The following is a 20,711-nucleotide window of genomic DNA, read 5'->3' as shown; positions in this document are numbered from 1 at the left end:
TGTTAATAAAGTTCTCATTCATTCATTCTGACGGAAAACAGAATAATTTTTATTGACAGTAGAGTCTGCCAATTACGTCACAACGCTTGCACCCGCCCTGCTGTTCTTAGCACCAATCGGCAAGCGCATTAGTTTTTGACTTCCTGGATGCCCTGTGTGTTGACAACAACAAAGCTACTAACATTAGCTCCCCGCGGCCCACGAGTAGGAGACCAGTGCTCTGCAGGATGACTAAATAAGGCATAATGATTTTACCTCAACTAATGTTATAATAAAAGCGTTTCCATACATCCGTCTGATTGAAAACTTTATTAACAGACCGCGGAATGGGCATATCTCAGCACGGGCTGAGATATGAACGAGTAACGTGTGGACCAGATTGACGCGACACAAGGTTTACACAACAGCCCCCACCCCTTGTTTTATTGTATTTGTACCTGTACTACCTGCTGTCAGCTGTTTATCTCTCTCTGTGAGCTTGATTAGCTCACGTTAGCTAGCGTTAGCTCCGCGGCTAACCCTGAACTAAATCAATGACTAGGTTCTAAAGCATTTCGAGTAGTTTTCACTGCACATAGAAGCAGCCAAACAGCGGGAGAATTTCGGGAGCATATGGCCAAAACCCAGTTAGGAACCATCGATTCCCATCCCTACTACTAACTTTACTTTTCTTCATAGCTAAATCAGACAGTCAGCCAGTCTATCAGAGTGAGTGCTCAGTTGATTTTCCCCGCTGATCATACCTGAGTGCTCAGTGTCATCACACGCCTTGGATCATTTAGGAGTGAAATGCGAATGCAAGGCTTGAAATCCCTACTCGCAAGCCTGCCCCCAAATATTATTTACCAATCGCAACGGCCAATTAAAGGGGCAATTTCATCGCAGCGTACAGCCCTGTGTGTGTGTGTGTGTCGTTGGCGCTGAGCAAGGCACGGATACGTGCTTTTTCAGCCAGCTTCTGTATCGTGCATAAGGACACACATACCATCGATAATCTAGCGTTTATTTGAAAACTATTCATAAATCAGCCGAAAAATGACAACGTGTTTTGTGTATTGCACTAAAGGGCTATTATCGAGTCTCTCTGGAATTACTAGAAATCACCAAAACTATACTCTTATTCAAAACGGTATAAAACGGAAATATATCAATGAAAAAACAATCTGTTTCGTACATGTTGACTGCAAGCAAGTCATTGATAAGCGACGGGGTGTATTAGACCCATAGCCATAATTTTTTTTTTTTTTTTTAAACTTAAATTTGTATTGAACATTTATAGACATACAACACAACATATACAATAACATCAATAACACAACAGTACAATGATGTGGGCCCCTTGAACTCGGCTGCGCTCATCCTCCCAGACCCCCGCAAGAGGAACCCCCCCCCTCCCACCCTAGAAACCGGGCTCCCCCGCATCCCAGGTCCGTCCCACGCGGGGTCCAGCACTCAGCGACACGGGCATCTTGAATCTGATTGGGCCCGACCCAGTAGAGGGGCGAGGGGCAATACTCCCCCCCCCCACCGAGCCAAGCCCGCTACCTCCCATGCCACCAAGCCCCCCACCCCACGCACCCCATAGCCATAATTTAAGATATATTTTAAGCACTCTCAAATATCCCCGTCCTCCCATTGATTAAAGCATTGGCGTACTAGGCCTAATTTCCCAGGAAGGGTCATGGCGCTCAATGTGTTATGTACTAGGGATGGGCGTGATTAATCAATTACTCGTAGCTATGAGAAAAATCTATCTTAAATTATTAATAATATTTATGAATTTTTTTCTTAATATATATATTATTCTTTTTACATATTTGTTTCACATGTATGTGTAAGATTATAACTGTTTATTGGTTTCCTTAAACATATACGTGAATGAACAAAATTAAGTAAAACATTTTCGAGTAATACACGATCAATCAAGTATAGCATGCGATCAATCGATCTGGATTTTTCTTAAAAATGCCCATCCCTATAATGTACACCCTAGATAGAAGGATTGGTAGATTGGAATACAAAGGAATTAATTGTATTTATATAAATATGAGAAAATACCATTAGTCCATTTTTACCATGTACATGGTTGTACAATATATCCAGGAGTAGCTATAATGTAACAAGACAAAAAGATGTAATTTTTCATTTAATCTTTTAAGGAAAAAGTAGAAGCCCTAGTTATATAGAATAAAGTAGTTAGCGTTATGAACCAGATTTCAAAAGGGGCAAAGATGGACGGCAAAGATCCCACTACGCCCGTGTTTGGCCATAATGGGAGTTTGGATCATCCTTGTTCAACACATCATCCATGCAAACAAAGAATGCAGAAGGGGCTCTTCCTTCCACAAGTCCCAACCAGTTTTGAAGTATGTCACTGAATAAATCTAAAAAAAGACACTTGATACAACTCTGCCAACAGCAGATGGTGCCATTGGGCTCTGCCTAGTTTTAGTGCACAATTCCACTTCAAAGACGGTGCCCACAAAAACTGACAAGTGTCCTTAACCCTTTCACTGCCACACGACAGAAGGTTAACCCTTTACCATCACACAACCGGCGGCGATAGTAAAGGGTTAACCGTCTGTCGTGTGGCAGTGAAAGGGTTAACCGGCTGTCATGCGGCAGTGAAAGGGTTAACCTTCTGTGTATTGTCGCGGTGAAAGGGTTAACCGTTTGGTAGTGCGGCAGTGAAAGGGTTAACTCATTTTCACACAGACACTGATCCCGGTTCAGTGCTGCGAGACACATGAAGTAGAGTAATGTGTGTGTAGACGACTCCTCGCTCGCCCTCACCTGTCCTAGAGCTGCTGTGTCTTTAGAGCAGCGTGCATGGCCGCTTTGGCTTCTTCCTTTCAGGCGGCGTTTTCCTGTTGATCTGTCTCACCAGGTCGTAGAAAATCTGACGAGGAAACACAGGACAGTTCAACACACAGGACAGTTCAACACACAGGACAGTTCAAAACAGTGCAACAGAGTTGGATGATCTTCGGTCTTATTTCTAATCCTCGTTTATGGGGAAACTGATTCAGATTATTTTATTGTTCTTATTCTTTTAAATGTAAATACATTCAGAGAAAAGTGAGATTAGTTAGTAAACATAGTACACAACATATATTATTCTATCTATACAAACTATAACAAAGGTTATCCTATAACCCTAGTTATGTGAATACTGGCTGAGCGTCTCCCTCTAGCATTTATGGGATATATCATCTTTCGTGCACATATTGTGCGTGTGTTGAAAACTTTCACATGCACCTCGCATCTGCCCGTGGCCACGCCTGCTCCCATGTTTCCATAAAACCTAGGGTGTGGCCACTCTTACCCTTCAAAGTCTGAATTTCACACGTGAAAAACATCCAAGGGTCCTCAGGGCGTGAAGAGCGAGACGCTCAGCCAGTATTCACATAACTAGGGTTATAGGATAACCTTCGTTATGTATCATCCTGCTGAGCGTCTCGCTCTAGCCTTTATGGGATCAAAAGGGTCGAGCGGACACGCAGCCACGTCAAATGCACCCCCTGAGGGCCCATACGCCGACCAACAGGGAGGAGGGGAGTCCCGTCCACCGGCCCCGTCCTAACGAGCAGTCAACTCCGACCAATATGCGAAAAAGGGACCAGCCACCCTAGGACGCACAACGCGAGTGGGACCGTGTGTGCGGTCCACACCCACACACTCCTGCCAGCCCACCCGATGGTGGGGTGCAGGAGAACCAAAGTGCAGCAGGGGCAATGCCCTCGCACCACCAATGTGACAGGTGTTGCTCAGACAGCACCACGTCACACACTCCTGCTAGCCCACCTGGTGGCGGGGCGCAGGAGAAGTCCCAGCCATGTCCATGAGGTAAACCCTGACAAAAAGACCCAGGGAGGACCAGGAGGCCGCAGCGCAAATGTCCTCCACCGAGGCCACCCCCCCAGCCACCCCCCCAGTCCGAACAGGGGGAGGCACAAGCGTAATACCCGGCCTGGCGAGGGCACCCGCACTGTGCCCCCACGGGCCAAGGGTTCCCACTCGACATTTTTTTTTTTTGGAGACAGGGAACCTGCTCCGTCGTCACATACAACACCAGGCTCACCAAGCGCACACGACGAGCGTCTGGCGAGGGAGCCTCTCTACCTTTCCTGACAGTACAACATTCTCATAGACAGACCCAGGCCTAGCTAGCTGCTGGGTATCAGCCCGTCTTCATGAGAAGCAATGTGTCGGGCCGCCTATGCTTTACTGCGAAAACGCGGCCCGACGCCAGAGGGGACAGAACACAGAGCCCTGTGTCCCGTAACGTAACAGGGGGGGGGGGGGGGGGGGGGGGGAGTGAACGGAGCACAGCGACGGTTACTCCTTGAAAAGAGGCGCGTCCATCTAATTCAGCCGATGCCTCGGCCGCCGGGGTCTGTCGGCACCGTGAGAGCCTGTCACACTGTGTACAGGTTGTCTCGGGCGGGGGACACATGGCCACCGGTCGGGGGTCTCGCAGCAGCCGCTGACCAGACCATGCTCTGACCCCTGGCTGTGAGGTGTGGGGTGGCGTGGGGCCCTGGCTATAGGCCGCCTGCGCCTCCGCTGACCAACCAAAAAAGCCCATCTACAGAGAGGGGAGCCCTGAGGAGTTTAAGTTTAAGTTTATTTGGATCCCCATTAGCCACAGCAGTGCTGGGGCTATTCTTCCTGGGGTCCATAACACATAAAATACAGTTACAGACGTATACACTCACAACATTTACATGTCATACAGACAATTAAAACAACAATAAAAACCCTTATACACTCATAACATTTACATGACATACAGACCATTAAAACAACAATAAAAACCCGTATACACTCAACATTTACATGTCATACAGACAATTAAAACAACAGTAAAAACCCTAATCAAATTCATAATACAATATAAAAATACAAAATTATACAATATTTTAATAATATATCCCTATCAGACACATGCCTTTTCATCCATATATACCTATCTCTTTATCAGACACATACATTTTAATTTACGTACACACTATCTATTAGGGAATGTCAATTTCTTTGGTTGAAAATGTTGTTTTACCACGATTTTGAAACGGCATTTACTATTCTCCTGCTTAACATGTCTGGGAAGAGAGTTCCATTCCTGCATACCACGGAACATGACAGTTCGCTTCATTGCATTCGACCTCACTTTTGGAAGTGTAAAACCTCGTGCAGAAGCATGTCTGGTGGAATGGTTGTGTCTGTCAAGACTTATTGATAAATTGTTATATAAAATTGAGGGGATCTTTGTAACAAAAATATTCCTAGTGAATACAAGGAGTGAGCAGAGTAATTTATGTTTGACAAGTAACCAAGTTAAACAACTGTGCATCGCTGCAACATTAGTTCTGTCCTCTCCTCTCCTCCTCCAAAGGAGACTGCTCTAACCACAGGTGTCTGTGAATGAGGGTCGACAGCGTCCTCACTCTCCCTGCGGTTATAGCTTGCGGCTGCGTCAAAAGCTGTATAACCTCAAAAACCCTGAGCGAGGGTCTTGACGTCAGCCGTCTCCAAGACCCCATCGCCAGACACCATTTGACAGAAAAGCAGCCAACTGAGAAATGTTATTAGTTGCCGCTAAATTCTGTACTGCGGCGATACAAGCTTCATCAGCCCATTCAGCCACCTGTCGGGCCGACTCGCCCCATGGTGTCGGCTTCCGGGCGGGGCGCCACTCGACATGGCAGAGGACCGACACCAACTGCTTCCTAAGGTCGCTTTCACACAGGGGCTGTTTGGTCCGGATTATCGGACCAGAATTCGATAGTCCGGTTTTTCGGGTTTGTGTGAATGCGCGTCGAACTCGGTTCGCGGACCAAACACACAAACTCTGGTCCGCCTGAAAACGTAGGTCTCGGTTCGGCTTCATCGAACCAAACGCGAACCAAATATAGGAAGTGCTTATTATTACCGGTCCTTACCACTGCTCGCAGCATTCATTCACTGCAAAACAACCACACTGCATCTATCTCTCTATCTATCTATCTATCTATCTATCTATCTGTGCATCTTGGGAAGAAGGAAGAAAAAACGCAGCTTATTATATTATTAATAAAACAGCTACTTGTGGGCACTCATAAAAACAACGTGGTACAAGTGGTACAAGTTGTTTAGCGAGAGGATGGTGGTAATGTGCTTCAATAGAACAATGGATCAATGCCATGTCAAAACTTGCCTCCGCTGATCTGGAGGGCTCGCAGACAGTCCACACACACACACACATGCGTGCGCACACACACACGGGCGCGCAGCCACACACACATTTCCACTGTCCAATAGCCGAGCGCCCTTTTCGACCGCGTGACATTGTTCAGAAGGTTCGGTGCGCCTCACAGATTTCTATGTGAACGCAGGCGAACCAAATGAAGAATGCAACAATGTTGCAACTTCACCACCAGAACCGCACCGAGTCCACCAAAACTATATGTGAAAGCGACCTAAGTGTGGCACACCGGTCCTAAGCCCCGCCATTAGGCCGTCTACCTATGTAAAAGGTAAATGTAGGGTTGGGCATAGTTTGGATTTGAACGATTCCGGTTCCGATTCTCCATATCGATTGCTGTTTTGAACGATTCTCGATTCCGATTCTTTGATGTGCAGGTCACAGCTTATTTTGCAGAAGAATTAAAAAAAAAATACAATTTTTCATACTATTCACATTTTCAGTTGACTTGATACAGTTTAATTTGGTTGCTGTACTGTAACTAGGGTATTAATTAACAAAGTTTTTTTTTTTTTTTTTTTTTTTAAGAATCGAAATGCAGATATGTTACTTCCGGTTCCAGAACCAGAACCGGAAGTTAGGAACCGGTTCCTAATTAGAACTGGTTTTCGGTGCCCAACCCTATAAATAAGCCTCGGCTAAACCCTTAACGTTACACTGTACATTTATTTTATCTTACAGTAATTTGACAGTAAGCATATGGCAACCATTGATGCCAGACATTTACCGTTTCCTTGCAGCTTTATTTCCTACAAAAACGGGCACAGAGGCACTGAAAGAGGATTTCACCCATCTAATGAACACACTAGACTAGACAAATATCAAGATGTATCCATCAGTGGACCAATTGCATGCTTTTGCAGAGGACAAGAAGCCTTCAGCCGACTCCTTCAGACATTAAGCACCCCCCACAGCCCAAATGGAATGATAAAAAATAAAAAAATAAAATAAGTTTTAAAATATTATACTTTTTTTTCTCTTTTTTTTTTAAGTTGACCAATAGTCGGACTAACGGCAAATTTTGGCCAATCCTAGTCGACCATACAAATCCTTAGTCAGGGACAGCCCTAATATCTGTACAAACTATAAAATAACAAGGTATGTTTTTCTTTGAATCCTTCCTGTCTCCACTTACCTCATTAACATTGATCTTTGATTTAGCTGAAGTCTCTAAAAAGGCACAGTTGTTCCACTGTCTGGCCAGGTTCTGGCCTTGCTCCTTGCCGACCACACGCTCGTCCTCCAGGTCACACTTGTTGCCCACCAGGATCATGGGAACCTGAGTGACGGAACAAGAAGAGAGAAAGGTAGTTTAAAGTTAGAAAACATGTCACTTGGTAGGGGCGACAGTGGTTCAGGAGGTAGAGCCGATCGTCTGGTAATCCTCCAAGCAGCGCATCAAAGTGTCCTTGAGCAAGACACTTAAACCCCCCCCCCCCCCCCCCCCCAACTGCTCACGATGAGCAGGTTGGCACCAGGGGCGGGGCTAGGGGGTGGCTACTTGGGCTCAAGGCCCGAATGTATTCTGAAAAGCCCCAGATCCATTTATAAAAAAATAAAAAATAAATGTTTTTTTTGGATAGACCACCATCTGTGGTCTATCCAGCTGCTAACTGTATTTGAGTGAGTTAAGTCTTGGTGTTTTTTTTTTTTAAACTTTGGCCATTTCCCTGGCTCTTTTATACGTTTATCGCATTTATACTTGGTCAAGTTCGACCGACAGAAGCAGGCTGAAAGGGTTCAGATGGGGGGGAAGACACTCTGGGAAAGGCACGGCTGCAGTCCGGGATTCGAACTCTCTCAGCCCCAGATCCGTGACGAGCACGGTTGTCCACGGCGCTGAAATAGCACTCGCGGTACGTGGTGAGCTACTGGAGCTCCCAAGTCTTGGTGTTATGGTAGACTCAGACCTAAGCTTTAAATCACAATCAACAAGTTGACAACGTAATTCTTCCACCTTAGAAACATAGCTAAAGTACGGCCATTTATAAATCAAAAGGATGCTGAAAACCAGATCAAGTCAAGTCAAGAGTTTTAATTGTCACGGCATACAGGTATACAATGAAATGCGGGTGGTCTTGCCCGCGACGATGTGCAATACAGTGGTACAACTAACATATAATAGAATCCAATAAAAACAACAGTGCAATAAACAGGTAACATGGTGTGACATCTCGGTATCTGTACATAGTATTTACAGAGCATATAGGACATGCTAGGTAGCTTTAGTAGTGCAATACACTGTTCCTGTTGTTATACTAATTTAAAGTGGCCTTTCCTCTTGGCCATAAGTGTGCGTGTGTGCGGCATGAGTGTTAAAGTGGCTGCTAGTGTGTGAGCGTGCTCAGCGTGCGTGTCGTGTGTGTGCTTGTGTGTGCTTGTGTGTGGATAGTTCAGTTTCTGTGGCTCTCAATGTTCATTGTTCAAGGCTCTGATGGCCTGGGGGAAGAAGCTGAGCCTAAGCCTCTCCGTCCTAGTAGCTGGGGTTCGCAGGTGTCTGCCTGACCTCAGCAGCTGGAACAGGCTGTTATTGGGGTGGTGGGGGTCTTTCATTATTCTGCAGGCTCTGGATTTGCACCTATTGTTGTATAGAACCTGCAGGGTAGGTAGCGCAATACCCGTGGTATGCTCGGCTGAGCGCACCACTCTCTGTAGGGCCTTCTTGTCCTGTGCCGTGCTGTTTCAATACCAGGCAGTGATGTTTCCGGTCAAGATGCTCTCTACAGCTCCTGAGTAGAAGGACTGGAGTATCTTCCCCGATACTCTGAACTTCCTTAACCGTCTCAGGTGGTAGAGGAGCTGCTTCGCTTTCTTTACTACTGTGTCTATGTGTGTTGACCATGTCAGATCCTCTGAGATGTGGACCCCCAGGTACTTGAAGCTGCCCCTTGCCTGCCCAAAACAAAAAATTAGAAAAAATAAATAAATAAAAAAACAAACAAAAAATATTAAAAAAAAATAAAAAATACCGTAAATGGAAAATAAAGGGCACCTATCTGGGCTAAGCCCCGGATCTCCTACAATCCTAAATCCGCCCCTGGTTGGCACCTTGCATGGTCACCTCCGCCGTCGGTGTGAATGTGTGAGTGGGTGGGTGAATGAGAGTATGTTGTAAAGCCTTCAGGTGACTCGCTCCCCAACCAGCCCACGCTGTGACGCATTAACAACCAGAACTAAAGAGCAAAGTAGTTATTCACATCACTAATTCAGTCCCAATATAGCCCGATAATGCATTTTTACATTCTACCCTGGGGCTGTCTGGTTAGAACACTCGCTCTCTCCATTTATGACGAGGCCACTTGCACATTCCCATCTCTTAGTCTGTCTACCCCTTCCTAATAGTCTGTCTACCCGGTCCTAATAGTCGGTTGGATTTCAGTGGGTATAGGAGAGGGGTTGCTATTGGTGGCAAGAGAGGTCCGGAGAAATTAACAGTATAATAAGTTATATATATATATATATATATATATATATACACACACACACACACAGTATACTTTTGTAGTATATTACATAGCTATAAGAGAATCTCTAATAGTGAAATCATTATATAATTGTATTGTATGCATTCCTTAAAATAAATACATAAACGGTCAACATTAGCCATCTTGGGAATCCATAATCGCCAAAATTCTCGCTTTTCAAATTTAATTGATGACCACAAACAGGTAATGTTACCGCTACTGTAACCATGGACATAGACAAATATTCACATCCCTGTAGTTAACACAGGTGATCAATATGCATGAATATGGAAGTCTGACTGGCTGGTTGTCTGACACACCGTGGAGGTATGCATGTTGCTAAACGCTTTTGTGAAACATTGCTTCAAACAAGGACACACGGTCCAAACCATCCAAACAACTATGAATAAATAAAGCACCGGCTCAGCCTGCTACATATCGTCCCTCTAAATCAGGAGGCAATGAGAGCCAGAAGTGGTAGATAGCATCTAACAACAACAGTAGTGAGTGACATTTCCATCCTGTTAAAGCTCCAGCAGCCCCCCCCCCCTCTCTCTGCTCAGCACAGAGAGAGACCACTCTACTGAGGGAGAGATGAACCACATCCACAGCAGCAGTGAGACAGGCACATTATACGGCCCACAGGCAAAAATCATCATCGTTATCACTGTTTCTCGTACCGGTACCGGACCGCTCGGGCTTAATAGGTTAAATTAAATAGTTAAACTGTAGCCTACTGGTAGGCCTATTTCTAGCTGTGTGAAACTGTCTCAAAGTGAAAGAGAACAATAGGTTTCATTTCTAATTAAGACTCATTGATCACCATGATCTTAAAAGTTAGAATTATTTTCATCAAAGCTGATTAACTTCACTTACTTTTAACCCTCTAAAAATCTGTCATTAACATTAAAGTCTTTGGAAGGCACGCCCGCAGTATCATATTCATCATATTAAAGGGTACACAGGGTGACAGTACAGTCTGGCATAACCTTCCTGGCCCTTTACTTTTAAATCGACACTTTACAATTGTACACTTACTGTACATTTTACTGTATATACGTACATACCAGAATGTATATCCCGGACCGTATTTTATTCCTTATTCGTGACTTTGTTTTTGACTACCTAAATATTTACCATTAGCGATCTATAGTGCTGAATTTCCTTTGGGATAAATAAAGGATTTCTATTCTATTCTATCTATTAGCGGGAGAGGGGCTAAATATTCACCCCCAACCCAAGTTGAACTCTCTACTGAGACACGCTGATCTATTGAGACACTACTGAGACACGCCGATCTCTACTGAGACACGCCGGATCTCTACTGTGAATGTTGATCTTTACTGTGACACACCGATCTTTACTGTGACACGTCGATCTCTAGAGCACGAATATAAGAGCAGTTCACTTCATCAGGTGTGATTTGAGGGGAAACACGCCAATACAGTAGTGTATCATAACTCATACTTTACTTACCTACTACACTGACTAGGAAAAAGACAGGAATGGGATTCTAATAAGCACTAAAGTAAATACAGGTTGTAAATACAATCAAAACTCATACTGCACATTACTGCTCAATGCACAGCCCTGCTAAATATTACATCCAAATGTATTGTTATTTTTATTCAAATTGGTGTATATACTCGACCACATTGTGCACAATTGTACAGCCCTAGTCTATTTTATTTCATTCTATTGTGCTTATATTTTAATTTATATTCCATTTTATTCTACCGTCTGTCCCGTCTACCGTCTGTCCCGTTAAAAACTCAACTCAAATTCCTTGTTTATGTGTAAACTACTTGGCAATAAAGACCTTTCTGATTCTGAAAGGGTGAGTTCTGGACAGGTGGGGAGGGATGACAGGTGGGGAGGGATGACTCACATCAGGGTTCGAAATTAACGGGGGCTTGGGGCAAAATGCCCTCGAAAATTGACCAAATGCCCTTGATAATCAGTTAAGCGGGGCAAAAAAAGCCCCCGACAGTTTACTAATTATATATATAATTATATATATGCTCTACAGTGCGTATTTGCCCCTAATAATATGTGTGTGTGCACACCGGAAAAATCATTTACTTGCAGTGCGAGACAGACGAGTGATTGTGAAGATTACAAAACAGCTCCGCTGTTAATAGTTCAGATTGAAACTGGACTGAAATTCAGTTTTTGGGTGGAATGTTTGTTCCAAGGAGGAGGGAGGCGGGGCCCGCTGCGTGTTACAGGGAGATGCTTCCAGGCACTTGAGAGGTGCGAACACAGAGAGAGCGCTCTGCTCTCATCAAGCATTACACTGCTATCTTAACGTTAGCAAGCTAAGCATCTGCATAGCGCGACCCGTGTAACGTTAAGTAACTTGTGTTCGGCGGGGAAAGACCGTTCCATTTGTAACACAACTACAAAGAATAACATCCAAATCCGATCCCGATGCGCATTTCCTTCATTCCACAGCGCTGAGCGCGCAACGTATTTCATTGATCGATCTGGCCAGAGCCTATACTCAGAAACGTTGCGTGTGTGGGGTTTTTCATCAATTTGAAACAAGCCTCTTGACTGTTGGAATTAGGGATGTTAAAAATAAAATATCTAATAATATTATTCAATATTAGACATTCATTGATCCAGAGGCAACCGGTTATTCGTCTGCTATTTGTAGATGTATCAAGAAAACAACACAACTTGCCCTCAGGGACAATAATATTTAATCTATTTAGATAGAGTATGTATGTATTATTTACAGATAATTGAAGGTACGTACCTCAAAACATGAAACCAAGCCATGATGTCACACATCGTGTGTGTGTGTGTTACTTGAACAATTGTCACTGTGCTCCTAAATTTCTGTGTGCTCCTAAATTTGTATTTAGATTTTATTTATTAACATTTTATTTAGGAGCACATGTGCTCCTTGGGAAAAAGGTTAGCGTAGAGCCCTATATATGGAGACATTAACATTACGTTATCAAACATAGGGATGAAGACTGTAAAAAAAAGTGTCAACAATGTTTTATAATCTTTATGTTAATTTTCATTATAAAAATATTGTGCCCCCGAAATACAAAAAAAAGCCCCCGAAAAGCAATTAAGGGGGGCAAAAAAAGCCCTTGAAAAAAAATGTTAATTTCTAACCCTGACTCACATCCTCTGTGTCTTTGACTCGTAGGATCTGCTCCCGAAGGTCCTGCAGGTCGTTGAAGGTGGACTGGGCCGTGATGGAGTAAACCAGAGCAAAGCCCTGGCCGTTCTTCATGTACAGGTCCCTCATCGCCGTGAACTGTTCCTGTAGGATGGAAAAGCGGGAAAAGCAGACTCATTACCATTTGCAGGGTTCCCACAGACATTGCAAAATGAAATTCAAGCACTATTTTTCATTTTTAAAAGGGCATTTAAAAAAAGGATACAATTCACTTTTAAATGCCGTTTTTTATTTAAAAAAAAATTCCGATTCAATATTTATGGCTTAAAACCAATTTCCCACAATTAGTTACACTTTATATAAAAAAAAAAATTTCTTGATTCAGAATTTTTTTTATCATGGATGAACAACTTTAAATTTTTATTTGAATTTCAATGACTTTTTAAGCACCTTGTTAAATAATTGGCTGTTTTCACAGAATTCCAGGCCTTGGCTTTTTTTTTTTTTTTTATACAAAAAGCAAGCACTTTAAGCACTTCAGGGACTTGTGTGAACCCTGCATTTGTCCACCGCTCTCCAAACCCCCGTTATAGTTATGAGACCGTGCCACATCTAATCAACAACATTGCTTGGGAGGGAAGGAAGGGGTTAACACATTGACCGCCAGCAGCAGGGGGCGCTGATCCCCCTTCATTGCCAGGTCTTTATTCAATGGATATAGTTTTAGACTGCGACATTTGAGAGTGCTTAAAATTATAATATATCTTATATTATATCTATATGGGTCTAATAACACTGTTGACTGTCAGTGAGTTGCTTCCAGTCAACATGCCCGAGACAGATTGTTTTTTCATCCGTACATTTCCGTTTTATACCGTTTTGAATAGAGTATGGTTTGGGTGCTTTTCAGTAATTCCAGGAAAAAGACGAGAAAAAGGCATTTTACTGTAATCCAGTCATCATCACGTTGTAATTTTTCGGCTGATTATCTAATCATCCTGAAATCAACGCTAGATTATCATTATATCTCGTTGTGCATACATGAAATGACCGTCGTAGCGGGGCCCAGCCGCCCGGCTCAGATCGGCTCCTAAAACACACCAGCCCATTTTCAATGAGATGCAATAGCTCCGCCTGGCAGTAGAGGGCGGTGTTGACCGTCTGCCAGCTCAGACAGGGTCTGAAGGCTATACCAGAGGCTGCAGCTATGAATTATGAATAGATATAGCGAATAAACGAAATAACGATCCCAAAAACGAGTTAGCTCGCTGAACGCATGGCGGGCAATAACGAGTTAACTCATTTCCGGCGCAGATTGTGTTAATCACATTGATTCTCGTCTTGTCTGTGTGTCGGTCTATGCCGCTACACAGGGATTAAAGCAAAAAATATATCTCCTGACTGAACAAGTCATATTCTTATTTTAACCTCCACTGTATATTTTTATTTAATAGCATTAGCGTTTTAAAGGGAACTAGATTATTTGTAACATATTTTCTATTGCCAGTTTGCTTTTACGTAATATCAATGCCGTTTACAATTCATTAAATAAAACAGATTTCTTTGCAAGGTTTGACTCTGACTTTGTCATACAAATAATCAACCATCTACATACTGTAACTTTTCAGTGCACGTTTTTATTTACATTGTGACAACTGAACAAGCTTATTAGTTGAACAAGGAACTAAACAAGGGAAACAGTGCAATACTACATAATGGAATTTTACTAAAGCAAGAAGTGCAGTTTACAGAAAACTCCTAATTCTGAGTTGTATGCACGCATAACATAAAATATAGATCTCATATTTTTGTTATAGGCTATTGTCAAGAAAGGAAGTACATTATTTTCAATCGAGGCTTTAATTCGTAGACTTAACACTTTCAGAGCCGGCCATGTTTTCCTTTTTACCCCCTTGAATGCCCATCAACCACTTCAATGTTAGCGTTAATATCGCCTAATCTATGTTTTAAATTATGGCTATGTGTCTAATCTGCCCGTCGCTTATCAATGACTCATTTTCCAGTCAACATTGTCGAAGCGGATTGTTTTTTTATCGGTTCATTTCCGTTTTATAGCATTTTGGAAAGCCCTAGTTTTCACGGAAAATAAAAATAATCCGTGATAAACGCCCTGTACTGGAATATTCTAGAACGTTGTAATTTGTCGGCCTATTTATGAACAGTTTTCAAATAAATGCTAGATTATCGATAGTATAATGTGTACGTATGCAGGGCGGCTACGTGGCTTAGTGGGCAAGGCGCTCGCCACGAAATGCTGGAGACGCTGGGCTCGTCAGTTCGAGCCCAGCGCTCCACATTTGCTTTCAGTTTAGCTGGTCGTCCGTACTAATACACATTGGCCGTATTAGGGGGTGGGAAACTGATGGGTGGGGATCGGGCGTTGTGGACAGCGACTCCTACAGTTCGGTTGGTGCGCCTGCGCAGTAGAATCAGGAAGTGTCGGGGGCAGCGTGAGCCTCCCACGTGTTACTCCTTGCCACAGAGATCGAGCTGCGCAGGTGAAAAGATGCGACTGCTGTTACCTCAAGTACCGGAGGGGACTTGTGCTATGTATGACTTAGTCCACATTGCAGCCGGCTTGTGGGAGGCAAGAAACAGCGTTCGTGACAGGGGAGGGTTGAATTGGATGATACGAAATTGGGATGGGAGAAAATATAGAAAATGGGAGAAAAAGTGGAAAAAAAAAAATGTGTACGTATGCACGCTGGTGCCGCGAGCTGAAAATCGATTCTCTTAGTTCCTGATCGCTCGCACAGCCAAACAGCCATATCACACATAGGGGAAAAGCTTAATATCTCCGTGAAACAGGTCTGATTGGATACAAGGTACAAGCTCTGGTGGGAGATAGGGAACTATTTAAAGAAAAAGAGGGACTATTAGATCCAATCACCAAATGCACCTTGACCATATGGAACAGAGTAGTAAAAACACACAAATTGGAGAAGCAGTCAGGGGTCCTGAGATGGGTAGCACATGACAAGAGATTCAAACCAGGGAGGTTAGACCATGGATTCAGAAGGTGGGAGAGGGGGGGGGCAACAGCGATATGCAAAATGATAGAGAAGGGAGAAATGCAGACACTACAAAAATTAAAGGAGAAATTTGGACTAGAAAACAGGGACCACTTCAGATATCTACAGGTTAGAGACTACTACAACAAAGAAATAAGGGGGGCCAAAGACGAGGAACAGAATGGAATAATAAAGATGATAGTATGGGCATACGAAGGGGGGCAAGGAAGAGTAATATCAGCAATATACCGGGCTATAATGACCAGCAAGGGACACACGACCGATTATATAAGGGAGAAATGGGAGAGAGAACTAGAGATAGGAATAACAGGGAAGGAATGGGGGAACATATGCGAGGTACAACATTCAACAACAGGATCGAGAATATGGAAAGAATTTGGATGGAAAAACATAATCAGATTCTTTATAACCCCAGAGCTGAAGGGAAAATATGCACCAACACAAAAAGCATGCTGGAGGATGTGTGGGAAGGAGGGGGCAAATCACACACACATATTCTGGGGATGTCAGAAGCTGAAGGGGTATTGGGAGGAGATAGGGGAAGCAATGATCAGAATATTAGGATACGGGCTACCACAAACAGGACTGGTGCTTTACTTAGGAGACCTGACACACGAGGGAATACAAGGGGGGGACAAATATTTAATAAAGATAATGTTGATAGCGGCCAGAAAAGCAATAACGAGACTATGGTACAAGGAAGACCCACCGACAATAGCAAAATGGGTAGGAATAGTGGAAGAAATACAGGATATGGAAAGGATAACACACATGCTGAGGTTACAGGAAGAGAAATTTGGGGAAAGTGGGAGGATTATAAAAGGAACGAGAACGACATCACAGAGGAAGAACCAAATGCAACACAAGAGGGCGAAGGGTAAAGGAGGAAAGATGTTCAAGGAGGGTCTATGAACCCATGTCACACACCTGTGCTTTAGTTAGTATTTTCTATTTTGTTTTTGGGATATTACAATTGCTGAATGCTTTTATACCTTATTATTTATGTCTGTTTAACGGTGTGATATTAAATATTCAGGGATGATGTGGTTTGTGTATGGGTGAACCAAAAGGCAAAGTGAAAGTTAATAAACAAGAGAAAAAAAAAGAAAGGACGAAGGATAAGGGAAGAAAGAAGCTCAAGGAGGGTCTCTGGACCCAGATCACACATACAAGCCTTAGTCAGCATTTATCATCTTTGAGTAGGAATTACCCGTTTATGCCTGTTTAAGGGAGATACACAATCAGCCTTTGTATCAAATACCTAGAAAACAACAGTAGGGGAACCAGACAACCAACCATGTGATACCCATGTAATTATTTATGTGCACTGTTTTTTCTTTTTGTTTTATTGAGATGCTAGTCTCTTTATTTTTTATTATTTATTTTTTGTAAGTGCTGTCTGTCTAAAAACTGTTAATAAAAAATTTAAGTTTAAAAAAAGAAACAGGTCTGATTATCCTAAGACTGGTCAAATAGATTCCTTACCTGAGATCAGATGGTATCCAAAAAGATTATTCAAATTCCTGATAGCCATTCCAAAAATCAATCCTTTTATTGATCCAATGCTACGTACTGTAAAGACATTACACGCTGTTCTGATGGTCCACAATGACTCCGAGCGGCTCGGGGTACATGCGTGAGAAGTAAAATGTGGATTCCGGAGTTTTTTTCTCTCATCCATTTTCATTGAGTCCATTCCAAAAGGGTGCATTACCATCTGGGAGACGATAGGGGGCGCTTTTTTCACATCCGAGCGCCTGGTGGGGCTGGTTTCCCAATGGTAGACTCGGTTGATGAAATATGAATTCAGATCGCTAATAAAAAAAATGTCACTAATTATCGTGATGGGCATTCAGGGGGCGGGCTGCTAACACGTGTTATGTCGTGGCTGGCATTCAAAGTGTTAAGAGAAGCAGTCTCCTAGCAGCTTCATTACTCCCGATCCGTCTCAGCCACAGCATAACTGAGACCGCCTATGCCAAAAATCATAAAGACTACTGTAAATAAAATAGCCTATAACATTATAAAGGATAGGCTATAGCAGGGGTTCCCAACCTTTCTTCCCCAGAGCCCCACGATTCCTTGGAGACATAGGAATATGATATACTGGTCCATCAGTGAGGAGATATTTGAGAATAGGCTATTATGGCCAAACGAGGGTAGGCTAGGATATAGCCTATAAATATTATTTAATGTTTTCATAAGCATAAAGAGATACAAGGACAACAGTTAGATTAACGATCAAGTTAGTTTACTGTATGCAGGCTTCGCAGGGCTCCGTGTCTGTGCCATGCGTAAGTTACTGTCGCATTGTTGTAGCTGATAAAGGTCTATATGTAGGCTATGCTATTATATATAATTTATATAGGCTACCTAATAGGGAGGTGTAGTGGTTACGTCATTGCCGTTTTTCGTGTTCCACCCTCTGTCCAACGCAATGCATTTCCCCATTGCCCATTTCTAAATCGTCTCGTTTAAAACAAATAAAGCATTAACATTGGCATGGTGAACCTTTCTGTGCTTATTCATCCACAATCTATAGCTCAACATGAAAATATTCGCAAATTAATTTAAAAAAAATCGCAGACTTTTATTTCAATCAAAAATGCTTAAACAATAATGTTAGTGATAGAAGGGAACTCGTTTTGTGCAAAAATGGAAAGCTTTTCAATTTCAATGCAGCAGAATTGTTACAATAGCCGATCATCCATTTTCCCAATGATAAATCCCTATACGGGTGGAACAACCAGTGACGTCAGACTACACCTCCCTATACGACATCAAAATAGATTGTATGCCTCTACAAATCCTATTATACCAGGTAGCCAATTGACGGAAAATCCATCGTGACTTGGAATCAAATTGACGGAAATCCATCATAGGACGGAGAACTTTAATCCCTGTGCTACATGGTTGATCTTATCTTCTTATACATCATCCGTTATATGTGAATAGACATACGCGGCATGTCTGGTCATTACGCACATGACTCTATAATATGCATAGACATATGTCAAGTCTGCAATGTGAATGGACAACATTGAGACAATTATGGCTGCTCGATTATGGCAAAACTCAATCACGATGATTTTGATTTATATTCAAATCACGATTACTCACCATTTGTTAGACCTTTCTTCTCGACCAAAGGCTGCCTTTCTGTCATCTTCTACAAGTTACTAAAGACGTTTCAAAATAACTGGAGAAACGCATTTACAAACAAGACAAAATGAGCCAATGATTGTTTTATCTCGATTATCTCCTTTTCGTGATCATGGGAAGCCAAACTGGTAATTGAAACTCGATTAATTGCCCAGCTCTAGGAGGCAATGATAAATACATTCAGTCCTGTGTTTTGTATTCAACGTTTGTATTTGTTATACAATGCCATTCCGTGAAATTGTTGGCATGTTACTGTATGAGGACCGGTGCGGTGTTCGGCTGGAGAGAGAATGAACCAGTTTCCCTAGAAGGTTTAATACATTTCTTATCTAGCGTGAGCTCAGCCTACCGTTCCAGCTGTGTCAAGGATTTCAAGCATGCATTGCTGTCCGTCGACCTCAACTTGCTGTTGAGAAAAAGGGAGAGAGGGGAAATCTTTAAGAACACAGGTACGAGCATTTACACAGGCCATTACATAGCTAGTTACTATGCAGACCGAGAGCAATGCTAAGTGTTACCAGATCACTCTGTGTTCTAAGCTTACCTTTCTGTAAGAGTCTTCTATTGTGGGGTCATACTTCTCCACAAAAATGCCTTGTACAAATTGGACTGTCTGGGGAAGAGAATTTCAGGAAAGAAGGACATTAGAGTATACCACCACCCTAGTGTCTTTATACCTGTATCACTGTACATATTAACCACATAACGTGCACCAGGATGTATTTAAGGAAAATAAAGTACAAACATGTTGGGATGGCTTCTGGGAGCTTTTATGATGATTTAATAGATCTTTGTTACTTGTTTCAAGGAAGAATAAACCTCTCGTGAGTAGCTAAGCATTCTTTTGAAGGATCCTTTGAAGGATTATGAAAACATTTCATACATTTAATATCATTTCATCTCCCGACAGCCGGGTGCTCCCACAAAAATGTAATACCTGTGCGAATTGAGAATTATGAATTTAACACTTTTTAATACCGCACAGATAACCCATTTAAAAGAGGTCATTATTCATGACCTCTTTGTGATAGCATGAAGCTTGTGATAATTTTTTTTATTTATTTTTTGAACAGATGTTTAGATTAAATCAACAATAATTGATTAGTCGACAATGTCCTATAACTACTTAAGTCGACTAAGACCTTCTTTAGTTGAGGGAAAGCCCTAATCATTACTCACCAGTGCAGATTTTCCCACACCTCCTGATCCGAGGACCACTAGCTTGTATTCACGCATGGTGGGGTGGCTTGACTAGACAGCACAAGGGTCTGGAAGAGAAGCAAGCGGGTCAATATTTACAAGCTGCTTTTCCATTTATGATCCCACAAAGAAGCACAAACCTGAAACAGGCAGAAAGGGGGGGGGGGGAAGCCAGGAAGGGCATCTTCATTGTATCTTTGTTTTTTATGCCAGGGAGAGCAAAACATTTTATTATGGATGGACTGAATAATACAAATATCCAAAGCGCTTTACAACTTATTCACCCATTCACTCACACACCGACGGCGACCATGCAAGGTGCCAACTTGCTCATCTGGTGCAGTTAGGGGGTTAAGTGTCTTGCTCAAGGACACTTCTACACTCTGCCGGAAGGAGCCGGAATTGAACCGGGAACCTTCCGATTACCAGACGACTGCTCTACGTCCTGA

General features: G+C 42.7%; 1 protein-coding gene across 6 annotated transcripts in view; it reads right to left on the bottom strand.

Moving 5' to 3' along the window:
• rap1aa (RAP1A, member of RAS oncogene family a) overlaps positions 1 to 20,711 on the bottom strand; it is a 42,029-nt gene that overhangs the window by 2,983 nt on the left and 18,335 nt on the right. For all 6 annotated transcript variants that reach the window (XM_084332970.1, XM_084332974.1, XM_084332969.1 and 3 more), the window contains 6 exons: positions 20,242 to 20,330; positions 19,607 to 19,675; positions 19,412 to 19,468; positions 12,851 to 12,991; positions 7,380 to 7,523; positions 2,794 to 2,899 (listed from right to left, as the gene is read on the bottom strand). In XM_084332970.1, coding sequence (XP_084189096.1) covers positions 2,816 to 2,899; positions 7,380 to 7,523; positions 12,851 to 12,991; positions 19,412 to 19,468; positions 19,607 to 19,675; positions 20,242 to 20,298 — 552 coding nt within the window. In that variant the 5' untranslated portion in view covers positions 20,299 to 20,330 and the 3' untranslated portion in view covers positions 2,794 to 2,815. The remainder of the gene's footprint in view (positions 1 to 2,793; positions 2,900 to 7,379; positions 7,524 to 12,850; positions 12,992 to 19,411; positions 19,469 to 19,606; positions 19,676 to 20,241; positions 20,331 to 20,711) is intronic.

The sequence above is a fragment of the Notolepis coatsorum genome (genome assembly GCF_963971535.1).
Source record: "Notolepis coatsorum genome assembly, chromosome: 17".
In the NCBI taxonomy this organism is placed as follows: domain Eukaryota; kingdom Metazoa; phylum Chordata; class Actinopteri; order Aulopiformes; family Paralepididae; genus Notolepis; species Notolepis coatsorum.
Note: the sequence above shows the minus strand (reverse complement) of the source record. Positions and strands in the feature narration are given on the sequence as shown.